Source organism: Cebus imitator, unplaced genomic scaffold (assembly GCF_001604975.1).
Source record: "Cebus imitator isolate Cc_AM_T3 unplaced genomic scaffold, Cebus_imitator-1.0 Scaffold201, whole genome shotgun sequence".
In the NCBI taxonomy this organism is placed as follows: Eukaryota; Metazoa; Chordata; class Mammalia; order Primates; family Cebidae; genus Cebus; species Cebus imitator.
In genome coordinates this window covers 1,398,364-1,411,050 of record NW_016107516.1, presented here as the reverse complement: position 1 = coordinate 1,411,050, position 12,687 = coordinate 1,398,364, and the positions used below count along the sequence as shown (strand labels likewise).

The 12,687-nt window shown below is 37.8% G+C and overlaps 1 protein-coding gene across 1 annotated transcript in view; it reads right to left on the bottom strand.

Moving 5' to 3' along the window:
* The window catches only part of CCDC80 (coiled-coil domain containing 80), a 35,619-nt gene that overhangs the window by 1,319 nt on the left and 21,613 nt on the right, over positions 1–12,687 (bottom strand). The window contains 4 exon segments of the mRNA XM_017547774.2: positions 557–637; positions 3,143–3,246; positions 9,924–10,072; positions 11,878–12,014. Of these exon segments, the coding sequence (XP_017403263.1) occupies positions 557–637; positions 3,143–3,246; positions 9,924–10,072; positions 11,878–12,014 (471 nt within the window).

The following is a 12,687-nucleotide window of genomic DNA, read 5'->3' as shown; positions in this document are numbered from 1 at the left end:
TAGAGATGGGGTTTCACCATGTTGGCCAGGCTGGCCTTGAACTCCTGACCTCAAGTGTTCCACCTGCCTTGGCCTCCCAAAGTGCTGGGATTACAGGCATGAGCCACCATGCCCAGCCTAATAGTCATTTTCTTTCAGCTTCTCTGAGCCTTTAAGTGTATGTCCTTATCTGTTGAAAGAGAATCAATGAGCTAGGACCTATGTGCCTCATAAAACTATTGTGAGAATTAAATTATATAAAATAGAAGAAAATGCTTTGTAAACTATAAGGGACTATATGGACCCCAAAAGCATTATTTTAGTTAAGAAAAATGGATATCTTTACTGTTATTTTGAATGGTTTTATATTAAAAAATAATATTATTTCTTGTACTCCACACCTCTTCCCCTATGTATCCCATGCACACAACGTGCACACATGCACAAATGCATGAGGTGGGAGAAAGATTCAATGAACTTTGTTCACTTAGAGCTACACCCCTGCTGGCATATAACATAATGTAATTTAACTGAACTTAACACTAGTTCATACTGTTTCAAGAAAACAACACATTACCATTAATTGGGAACAGTTCTAACACACCCCCAACTTCCTCTCCAACGCCTAAAAGCTTCAGAATGGTTATGTGGCGCAGACCTGAGAGAAAAAAGAAAATCATAGAATTAGAGGAAAGGATTAGAAGTCATCTTTTACTTCAAAGACCCAATATCTGACAATTAAAAATCTCTTAAATTTAAAAAGAATATAGATCATAACCTGATTGAGAAGAATGATCTATTTTAAATTTTTACCATAAGGAAGTATATACTTTTTAAAACCTTGAAGAAGACCAACTGTGATTCTCATTCTACTAAATTACAAAAAAAAAAAAAAATGAAGCCATTGGAACATTAAAATATCTGAGCTGATCTAAGCTAGTGTTCTGAATTTATAGCAGCTTTTATAGATAACTTTCAGAGAGAATACAGATTTGATCAATTGTGATGGTTAAATAAATTGTTCGCTTCCTCACACAAAACTGTTGGCTTAAAGGATAGGTTTTTAATCACTAAATTAGAGGATTCAAGGAAAAAACATTTAGGCAAGCACAGCTTGCCTTCATATCCTCTGCTTAAAGTTTCAGGACAGCATGCCTTGGTAGCTTCTTGGAATTCTTTTGAAGACGAAGTGCGCATGAAGAGATTCCAGAGAAAGAAAATAGGAGGACAAAGGGACTGTCAAGCCGTCATATCAAGCTTTCCTAGTTTCAAATAAAATCCCAGCCTCGTCAGGGCAATAACTTGGAACTAATTATAAGGTGGTTGGTGCTGTTTATTGTCCAGGAGAGAAAATTGAACACTGCCATGGGAGAGCTCTTCTAAGGAGAAGCTAAAATCCAGGCAAAATGCTATTCAAAAGATTTTTTTTTCACCTTTACTCTTTTACCAGAGAAGTGAAATATTCTGTTCTACATATCAGTTAGTCACGTTTTCAAAAGGGAAGATCATGAATTTAATTATTCATTAATTAATATATATGAATCTGACTTGTTCACATTTCAGGTATATTACAAAACGGTCTGCTTTCACCAATGTGACGTAGGCTCTGTGTGCAGAGATTTAAAAATAAAGTACCACCAAATAGCTGCTGCAAAAACATCTTTGGAAAATTAACAACCTTGGCTTTATTTATATTTTTCTTGTAAAGTTTCTTAACTGTTGTAAGAACTTCTGTCTTAACTGGCAACGTTGGTGCCTATAAATAATTTAAAGTATGCTTAAGAATACTGACACAATCAAATCTGTATGTTAATATAAAGTCTTAAATTATTAACCTTGATAATAGGAGTATAAACAAAAATTAATGAATTTTCTATTGTTTTTACCATTATGAGCTTGGTTTTGGCCTTCCTTGAGTTATTTCATATCTTAAAATTAAAATGTACTTATAATTTACACATACTGGGTCATAAGAAGGACCTTGACTGTGTTAATGCTTTTCAAAACTTATACTTCTGCCCTTTTTAAAAAAAATCAAGGGTATTTTCTAACTAATAGATGATTCTTCCTCCTAGTAGAGCATCAAAATAATGATGATTCATCAGTGTTCCATGGAGAATTTTTTAATCTGTTGTCCTTAGCCACTTCCCCCTGCCCTTGCCCCTGCCCAGTGAATCTCTCAAAATTCTCCTTCTGCAGAGGCATATCTCACATGAGATTTCACTTATGACTTCTACTTTTGAAATCGTCATCTCTTGATTCATCAGTGAACATTAACTATTCATTTTACTACTGCCTATATATCCAGATCCAAAATGATATTAGCTCTTTTAGGACACTAGAATAAAAATGTTTGGTAAGCATATATTAGTTTTCAAAATACTGAGCGATTCACTACAAAAAAAAAAATAAACTATGTTTTCCTCTGGCCTGCTTGTTTTAAAAATAAGGTTGTATTTAAGAGATCTTGCTACTTTCTTAGTGCTCAGCTACAGATAAAAATCCTTTTATTTAACGTTTTTTAAAATGTACTTTAAGTTCTGGGGTACATGTACAAAATGTACAAGTTTGTTACATAGGTATAGACATGCCATGGTGGTTTGCTGCATCCATCACCCCATCAATCTACATTGGGTATTTCTCCTAATGATAAAAAAAAAAATTCTTTCACTACATCTTCTGAGTTTGAAGATAAAAATCCTTTTTAAGAGAAGGGCAATATAGCCTGCTTCAATTAATATATTAATTCCCAGAGCCATTCCTATTTTAAAAAGACATTTAATCTATGGAGTATCCAATGATGGTATATAAGTAGATATTCAAGTATTACCTAAGTGAATGATAATACCTAAGTGAGACAAAACAAAAAAAAGCAGAAGACAAATAATACAGATCATTAAAAGTAAATCAGAAGATATTTTCAAACACATGAACAAAGAAGAACTGAAGAGGAGAGAATATTGAAGGAAATTTAAAAAGTCCACAGTCAACTAAAGCTCCAGTCTGAAAGCAACGTTATACTCAATATAATAGAGTATATGTCTGGAAACCTACAGTCTGAACTGGGAATCATTTTCATGATCTCAGGTTCTATGTTCTGTTTTAGAATTGACTGGGAGGAGAGTGGTATGGGAAAGCAGTAATGAGATGGCTTCCCACTCACCAAAATTGCATGCCTGACCACTGAGGGCAGAGAGCTGCTGTGAATAGGCCCAGTCTTCATCGTTAGGAGCAGAAATCACCAGCAACCGCCTCCTCCACCGGAACCTGGAAAAAAGGCAGAAGGACACCATTACTGCTTACTAATTTAAACAATAGAAACCAGTGTAGAAAACCAGAATGACTTGGGCTATCAGTTTTTTTCTGTGGCCAGAAAAACAAAACAAAACAAAACACTGACCCTTAGAATTGTCCCATAGCTTCTCAAAGCCATGAAACTGCATTACCACACTCCTGTATTTTTTCTGTTGTCACTTCAGTCTTTCTGCTTTGCTATTTGCATGACGTGTCAAGCATGAGTCTGTGGTCACCATGACTAATGAGGTCAGTTGAGGAGAGGCAAAGCTCTCAGATGCAATGAAGACGGGCCAAAATTGTACATTAAACTGTAGCAACAGAAATGAGAAACTCAGAAGATAACTGAAGAGAGCTGGTCTTAGAAGAGTTCCTGGTAGAGCTTAGAGGGGTTAAGAAATGAATATATGGATAGGAAATAGAGTAGAAAAATAAAACTGAATTTTAAGTAGATTACAGTGACAGAAAAAAGAAAAATCGGAAAGTGATTTAAAGGTTCAAAGAGGATTCCTGGAAAAACAAAACACTATGTACCTTCCTCAGTCACCTCAGGTTCTTCCAGAGGCAAATGCAATTTCTAAAATGTACCCTACTATTAATAAGAGCCAATGCTAACAAAGTACTTCTATGAAGTGGAATGGTATTAATCCCAGAACCATAGGATTTTAGAATATATAGTAAACTTGATTTCTGCTTTTACAGTTCCAACACAGTAGAGTAGTAGAAAAAGCTTTTGTCTTTTTGGGTGGTGTTGAGCATGTCGCTCAATTCACCAAAGTCTCAGTTTTTCCTGACTTCTAAACTCAAAAATAACAGTATGTTATTCACAGGCAAGAATTAAACTCTAAACCTATCAATGCGAGTTATCCACATGATGACATGGATATAGAAGATTATGTCTTAATTTGCAGGCTTCTAGATGTAGAACTTTCTATTAACAGACATTGACATTATCCATCACAGCACTGTAAAATAACCTATTCAGTCCTTAGGTTTGTGTATCATTTTATAGCTCACTTTCACCAATGCAATACGGTTCTTCATTAGAGGTCAGTGAGGCTGCGGGTTATTTTCCCCATTATGCAGATAACAAAACAAGGCTTAGAGAAGTCAATAACTTGCCCAACTAGTAAATCTAAGAGACATTACCAAAATACAGACACTTCTCTGACTCCTGGTCCAGTGGTTTCCCTGATCTAACACCCTCAGAGACATTGATACTTTGGCTGGTGCTATCAGTGTCTGCAAGAGGGTATAAAAGAGCGAGAGTATGCATCTAAGAGGCAACTGTATACAGTTGTCTCAGCTTCCATCTTCACTGGAGTTTCGCTTTTTGCCTTCAGTGCAGGTGACCACAGGGTGTTAGTACATTCAAAGAGCCGAGAGCCAGTTAATTTTATTCATGGCTTTGCTCCCTAGGCCCCTTCTAGCATCAGGAGTGAACATGAGAGTTTTCAACTACAAAGAAAAAGGCATCTTGAGGGAATAGTGGTTTGGGTGAATGAGAGAAAATGATAGTTTGATGAAACAACCTCTGAATGGACGCCTGTTGCAAGGCTCGCCAAATATTGCTTGCTGTGACATTACATTCACTTCCTCTGCTTGTTGTTTTTTAAAGGGAAAGAAAAACTAAAATCTCTACTGAGGACAGGGAGAGGAATGTGTCTGGCACAGAGGGGGAGAGAGGAGTCTCTGAGACTGTCCAGGGTTTCTTAGGAAAGGGAACAGTGACTGCCGTTGGATCACAAACACGACAGTCTCTGGTACTTCTCCTGCTTCCTTAGGAGGCATGCCAGACCAGCGCTGGCCCCCTAGCCAGCATGCAAACCAGACCAGCCTTCCTGGCCTCACACTGAGCTGTAGGGTGTCCTGGAATGAGCTATTTTAGGTGAGGTCTATTTTGGTTTGTTTACCTATGTGCACCACTGAATGCAGTCCTGATTGGAGAGGGATGGGATCTCAGACTCTCTGTCCCAGACACAACTAAGAGAAGGTCATTTCCCCTAAGTAATGATTCATCTTCCCACAGACCTTCCCATTAAGTTGCAATGTCCCAGCTCATGACACTGAGGGAAATAACTTCCAAAAGATGTAACAAGAGCTGTGAAACTGACCCAGACTCTTATTTTAGACAAATTGTTTTTCTGTCACTTTAGCTTCCCACTAAGTAAAAACTTTACAAGCTATGAATGTGTTTGCTTCTCTTAACTGGTGTGCCCAAATTAGTATGCATTTCCCACTCTTTGGGGCTTCTGTCTCAGGGAAAGGTGATTATACCCTGAACCAAATGAGTGCTGCTTGAAGACTAGGCTGGCTTCAGGGTCTGGTCAGCTGAAACTAGCCTGTGTAAACCCACCAACCACTCAGCACACTTGAAGGAAAATTCCCATTTGGATACTGGTTTAATCACAGAACTGTAATTTTTTTTTTTTTTTTTAATTTCTCTTTGCCTGGGTTTTAATTCTGGTGTATTTACTAAATCTCTTTCTGTTAACTCTTCCTTTATGGCAAAGTTCTCTATAGGACCAGAATAACTGACCCTAGGGACTACTAATAAGTAGCTTTTATTGAGTACTTGCTTTGTACTAGGTCCTGGGCCATCATTACCTTTAGTATTGAATGTACCCTTCACAATAGTCTTAAACAAAAATACACTTATTATTTTCATTTTACAAATGAGAAAACTGAAGCCCAGAGTGGTTAAGTAATTAGCTTATGGTCACACAGTTAGTAAATGGAGTAACCTAGAATCAAACTCATTTTGTCTTGCTCGTGCCTTTAAGTAGTACACTATTCCACTTTAATCCTTCAAATCAACTGTAATTATTAGCAGAATGATCTTATGAGTGGTGACCACAAGTCAGGCACAGCCATGGGACATCCGAATTGTAATTATATGTATCTCTGAATATCCATAAAAGATATATATTCCTATAATGGTAATTAATAATATAAGAGCCCATAAAACCCTTACATTAGATGGGAAATACATTTACATATCTTAGGACCCTGTCTCGTTCAAAAGACTTTAGATGTATAATATTTGTACATTTCTTAAGAATCAAAGAAATATAAAAGTTAAGTAATCAACTTACAGGAGTATTACAAGAGCTTATGAGTGAAAAAAAATTGAGTTAATGTCAGCTTTCCCTTTCAAATTTGAAACCCATAAGGTAGTGGTTATAAAAAGACACTCTACCTAGGGATGGTGAGAAGAATCTCTGAGGATGTCTGTGACTGCCAGACTCATGACTGGCTCAAATCTCTGGTTTTAAGTAACATCCATGAACTGGATGATAACTGTCTGCTTTATAGGGTGGGCAACCTGAGTTTACTGGGATAGATCACTAGCCCTGGAAGATTTAGAATTAAGAAGAAAAAGTTTCCAAAGACTCAAAATCATAGTACTATAGTAATAGTAATTGTATGTGTGTGTGTATATATATACATATATATATATGTTTGTATATAGGTATATATATTTATATATATACACACACATATATGTATAATTTATATTATTGTGAAGCTTAAGAGAATTTGGCCTAATAAAATGACAACTTGAAACTCCAAATTAGAACGTGTAATTAGGTCATCAGTTTAGATGTGTGGCTAAGTTGAAATCTTACTAAATGTATGCAGTTTTTGGAACATCTAAGAAAACATTAGATTCACTGTATTTGTCAGATTAACTTATTAAACTTAGAGATATTTAAGTACTCAGAAAGATTTTGTTTGTTTAATTTCAAATAGTTGAAAAAATGTATTAAATGTATAATGCCTATGTGAAATGATGAGGTTGATTAATTACTGGGTTTGTAAGCAAGATCAAACATTATTCAAAGCCTTCTTAAAAGTGATGGCAAAAATTTGCTAGTTTTTAAATAGAAAAATAAAATTTAGAAACCTAATTCAAAGGTTTGGGAACTGAAGTCTTGAATTTATAACTTGGAATATATTTACTACTGTTAAAATAAAAAATAAACTCCTAAAGAAGTTCTAGCTTAAAAAGAAAAAAGAAAAGCATCTAAAGAATTTTTAAAAAGCTCTTAGTGTAAATCATTTGTTTCTTTCTTTCTTTTCTTTTCTTTTTTTTTTTTTTTTTTTTTTTTTTNTTGAGACAGAGTCTTACTCTGTCGCCAGGCTGGAGTGCAGTGGCACGATCTCAGCTCATTACAACCTCCACCTTCCAGGTTCAAGTGATTCTCCTGCCTCAGCCTCCCAAGTAGCTGGGAGTACAGGTGTGTGCCACCACATCCAGCTAAGTTTTGTATTTTTAATAGAGACGGGATTTCATCATGTTGGCCAAGATGGTCTCCATCTCTTGACATCATGATCTGCCCACGTCGGCCTCCCAAAGTGCTGGGATTACAGGTGTCAGCAACTGTGCCCAGCCATCATAAATCTTTTCAATTATTGTCATCTAGAGTGATGATCTTGGATCAGAAGTTGGTGTTTTAGTGCCCCCTGTGATAAGCCATTGTTCAGTGAAGCTCAGAGCCCTTTCTCAGTGGGGGGTGGTCCTAAGGCTGAATTGAGTTTTAAGTCCTTATGAAAGTGTGTGCCTTCTATTTCCATTTCGGATACTTGTACTGCATTGAGAATTTGGGTGAAGGAAGAGCCCCAGATTCCTTTCAGGTCCAAAATTCTGTGGTTTTAAGAGTATCTTCCTTTGCTTCAAATGCTAGGCCTTTAGGTTCAGAACTAATAATAATTCACATTATATTTTCAAAAGGAGCATAAGATAAGAAGGTAGATTTAGGGATTCAGATTATCCCAGGATACTGACTCCTAGAGCTGACGCTAGCTCAGTGATGAAAGTTACTTAATCTCCAATGGCATCAGTTCTCTCTCCTGCAGCATGACAATAGTCACAGTATTTAGATCATGGGATTCTTGCAAGGGTAAAACTAGGGAATGAAGGTGAAGTGCTTGGCACAGAGATTAGCACACAAAAAGTGGTGACAGGTGTAATGGCAATGTTAAATGGAGATAGATGAAGATAGAGCTGCTTGTATCCTTATTTTCATTTTATGGGTGAGAGATTTTTCAGGCAGGTTAATTGAAAAGAATAGGGTCAACATAGCTAGTAAGTTGCAGACTTAAAAGTTGGAGTAATGGTAAATTCTACACTCTTTACACATCATGATATCACATCTTAAAAGACCGAAGCCTCGCAAATCTATAGAAATTCAGATTATCGACTTAGTAATCATACCTTTCTTAATGTTGTGACTCACATATAGAGAATGTGCTTTTAGAAACATGAGTAAAGATTCTGCTTGGAGGCTCAAGCACTAAATGCATTACGTGCTTGCTCGGTTTCTGGAGTCCCTTAACCACACAGTATAGTTGGAATGGCATTTATACTGAGACCTCTGTGAGTTTGTTGTGTATGGATTTCTGCAGCTTTACACTTCCTAGGGCACCAGAGTCTCTGCAGAAGGTTCATCTTACATTGCGGGAGGAGAGGAGTAGGGAGAAAAGTGGATTTGTCAGAGATGTTTAAACCAAAGCAACTCCATCTTAAATAGGAGCTGGGTAAAATTAGGCCAAAATCTACTGGGTTGCATTCCCAGACAGTTAAGGCATTCTAAGTCACAGGATGAGACAGGAGGTCAGCACAAAATACAGGCCATAAAGACCATGTAGATAAAACAGCTCGCAGTAAAGGGGCCAGCCAAAAACCACCTAAATAAAAATGGTGATGAGAGTGATTTCTGGTCATCCTCACTGCTACACTCCCACCAGCACCATGGCAGTTTACAAATGCCATGGCAACATCAGGAAGTCACCCTATATGGTCTATAAAGGAGAGCCATGTGTAATCTACCCCTTGTTTAGCATATCATCAAAAAATAACCACAAAAATGGGCAACAAGCAGCCCTCGGGGCTGCTCTGTCTATGGAGTAGCTATTCTTTTATTCCTTTACTTTCTTAATAAACTTGATTTCACTTTGCACTGTGGATTTGCCCTGAATTCTTTCTTGTGTGAGGTCCAATAACCCTTTCTTGGGGTCTGGACTGGGACCCCTGTCCTGTAACAGATTGAGTTGTTTATACGCTATTCTCTGGCTATGCTTCTCCCCCATGGACACTGGGGTTGCTAGAAGAAGGCCTTCAATAAATGACATTGTTGAAAAAAATCATGAAACTGGGTCAAGAGGATTTCTCCTTTTGAGGTCTTAGTGGGGCTTTTGTTGCTTCCTGCAGAGCTGGAAGGAAGCGGAAAATCAAGCACAGTGTGCCAAATCCTGTTTGGAACCAGAAGGGGCCTAATAAATAAATATGTAAAATAAAAATACTGCATGCAGAGCTCTCCAGATTTACTGACTGAGTAAATTAACCTCCTTGGAAGGTCAGAATTTTAGTCTCTGTACCAACAAAAGAACAGAAAAGAGAGAAAAGACCTATCCAGAGCCACCAAATCCATATCGACGCTTGGAGCTGAACCCAGCCAGCCTTGCAACCAGAGCCATTTCAACAGGACAAGACTAAGCCCAGTGGCCAGACTGCTTCAAGATTACTCTCTGTACTGCAAGGTTTCTCTCTGTAAACACACGTGGGCTCTGTGTTTCTTTGACATCTTAATGAGCTCACTCAGAACAAATTTGCACCTTCCTCTTTGGCGACTCCAAAGGTGATGTACCTGGATAGGAAGTTCTCCAGGGACTGCTTTTTGTCCTCCTTGCAAACAATGCCCTCCTTCTTCTGCTTCTCCATATCTTTGATTCGGGACTGGAAAGTATCGATCAGATCAAACACAGACTTCATTGTTATTGGCACCTCATAGTATTGCTGTTTAAGAAAGAATAGAATGCATTTAATGTACAAGTGCATTTCTTTTCTCTATTCAGAGGATAGAGAACTGTGAGAATTCAGGGGAGCTCTGGGGAAATCTTTGAAATCAGAGCCTGGAGGACTCAGTGCTTCATAAATGCTCTCCTGCAATAATGCTCTCTGCTGATGTTTTGAGGGTTGGAGTCCATGAAACAACTGCCTCTTTTACAAGGAATTCTTAACTATGCTCCTTTTATTGGAAAGGGTCCATGCCTTCCTCACCATACAAGTCCTAGGTTCACCCCTCTACCTTTGGGACTAAGCTGGTTCCTATTTACTATACAACTGGAGAAGAAGTGAGAAACACTGTTCCTAACACAAGAAACTAAATGGAATGACATGTTCGAGTGTGTAATCTGAGCAATAAGAATAAATTTCCACCAAGGCCTGTTCTGTAGTCCCAGGGATTGTTTCACTGAGTAAGCATCACTTAATATTAAGTCATGTTTGCTTACATATTCTCAGAAATAAGTTGGGATCCAAAAAAAAAAAAAAAAGGAAATAAGTTGGGATCCAACTGAAAGACAGTGAAATTCAGGTTCCTGAATTACAGCTGCCTGGACTTACAAAAGCAACCTGAGATAGATTCAGGGCCTGGCTGAGTATAATCAGCATAAACTGGAGAGCAGCCTGGACATGGCCTGAAGCTCTGTCCTCAGTGGGAATTCAGTAAATCACAGCATGTAAGAGCTGGTAAGGACCTTAGAGTTGGCTCCAACTCTCTCATTAAAGATAGGGCAACAAGTGCAGAATGAACTAATGATGCCATCTCCCCAGATCAACAAAAATATTATGTGTTGGGTCAGCTATTGTAATAGTGTAGACAGCCTTTTTCCCCCGGAAGATTCTCACACAAGCATGGTATACGGATGACATTTTCATGAACAATTTTTATGTTCCCTATTTCACATGGTTTCAGAATCCTGGAATTTTAAAAGAATGCTTTGATAAGTTGTTTTAAAAATTGTTTAGGAGATGCGTTAGAGAGGTATTAAGATAAACTTTAGTAAAATGTATTTTCAGTGATATAGTGCCAGTATGTCAGATTGTTAAGACAGTGGGTTCTGGAGCCCCCCTGTGTGGGAATGAAGTTCAACACTAACTGCATGATGACCTTGGGATAGTTACTTAACCATCCTGGGCCTCTGTTTTTTTCCTTTGTGAAACAAAAATAATACTAGCATTTATCTTAGACATGTGAGATAAGGATTGCAAAGAGCTGAACACAGTGCCAGGCATAAGGAAAGCACTTGATGAAGTAACTTTTTGTTATTTTTATTATTACATGGCATAGCTTTTCATGGTTCAGAACCTTTGTCCATAAGCATAGAAAGAAAGTGGATGTAAAACCTCAAAGTCTTGTCCACAGTGGATCAGGAGGCAAAAATCCCTCTGAGATAGGCCTATGTTAAATATGGGTTTCCTGAAGGCAGAGACCATTCTTAACCTTTTATCTCCAGGACCTGGCACATCATAGCTATTTAATCAGTGTCTTATGAATGTACAACATTGGTGTTAGAAAAGAATTTAGTCTGAGTCAAGTAGCTGGGCTGTGGGAAATCACTCCAACTCAGTCTTTTCCAGAAACCACATTTTTGGATGCAAATTCATAGGACAACATGGAAAATTTGGCCCATCTCAAAACCCTCCCATTTATAAAATAATTTATGCTTACTCATACCTTGAATGGACTCATTAACAAAACAATTCAGATTTGCTATTCTAAGAAATAGCACTACATTATTCAAAATAAGAAACTGTACCTTGACTCTCAGATCCACGTCTGTTAGCACCATGAAGAAATCATTGTAGGTCATTCCGTACTCTTTCCTCAGCTCGCTGATGAGATGCTGGTCTACCAAGTCTTCATCATCCACCACTCGCATGGGTTTCTCGTTATCTTAAGGCAAATAAAATGTGAATAAATATGGGTGTAATAAGGCAGAAATCATTGGGAAGTGAATGGGTGAAGGCTCTGGGGCTAATCACACCAGGCTTCATTAGTTTTATATATTCAACTCACACTGTGTTTGAACAAAAGTTTTCAGAGTAAATTAATAAATGTAGAAACAAACACATGAATAAAGTTTGAAAGCTACTCTTCTATAGATGATCAAGGCTCCATCTATGTTCATCCTGTTCATAGCAAACAGGAACAAAGTGAGAGTGGAGACTGCTGAGTCATGCCTAGGAGAAGACTGCCATCTCACCCAGGGAGTGAGTCTTTACCCTAACTCACAGGGAACTAGACTAACCCAACACTTTTGTTAAGTTCTATTTCTATTAAACGTAATTCTGAGTCTCCTCATTTTTAGTATAGAATTACCTTTGGGACCCAGTAAGCATGATATATCTTGAACCCCTGACCTCAGGTGATCCACCCACCTCGGCCTCCTAAAGTGCTAGGATTACAGGCGTGAGCCACCGCGCCCGGCCCAGCATGATATATCTATAGAGAAAAATAGAGTTTCTGTTGAAACCCAGTCACAGGTTCCTTTTGGCTCCAAAAGAAGTCAAGCTATTCATAATGCAAATTTTGTAAGTGAATATAGTTTCAAACAAAATGTGACAAT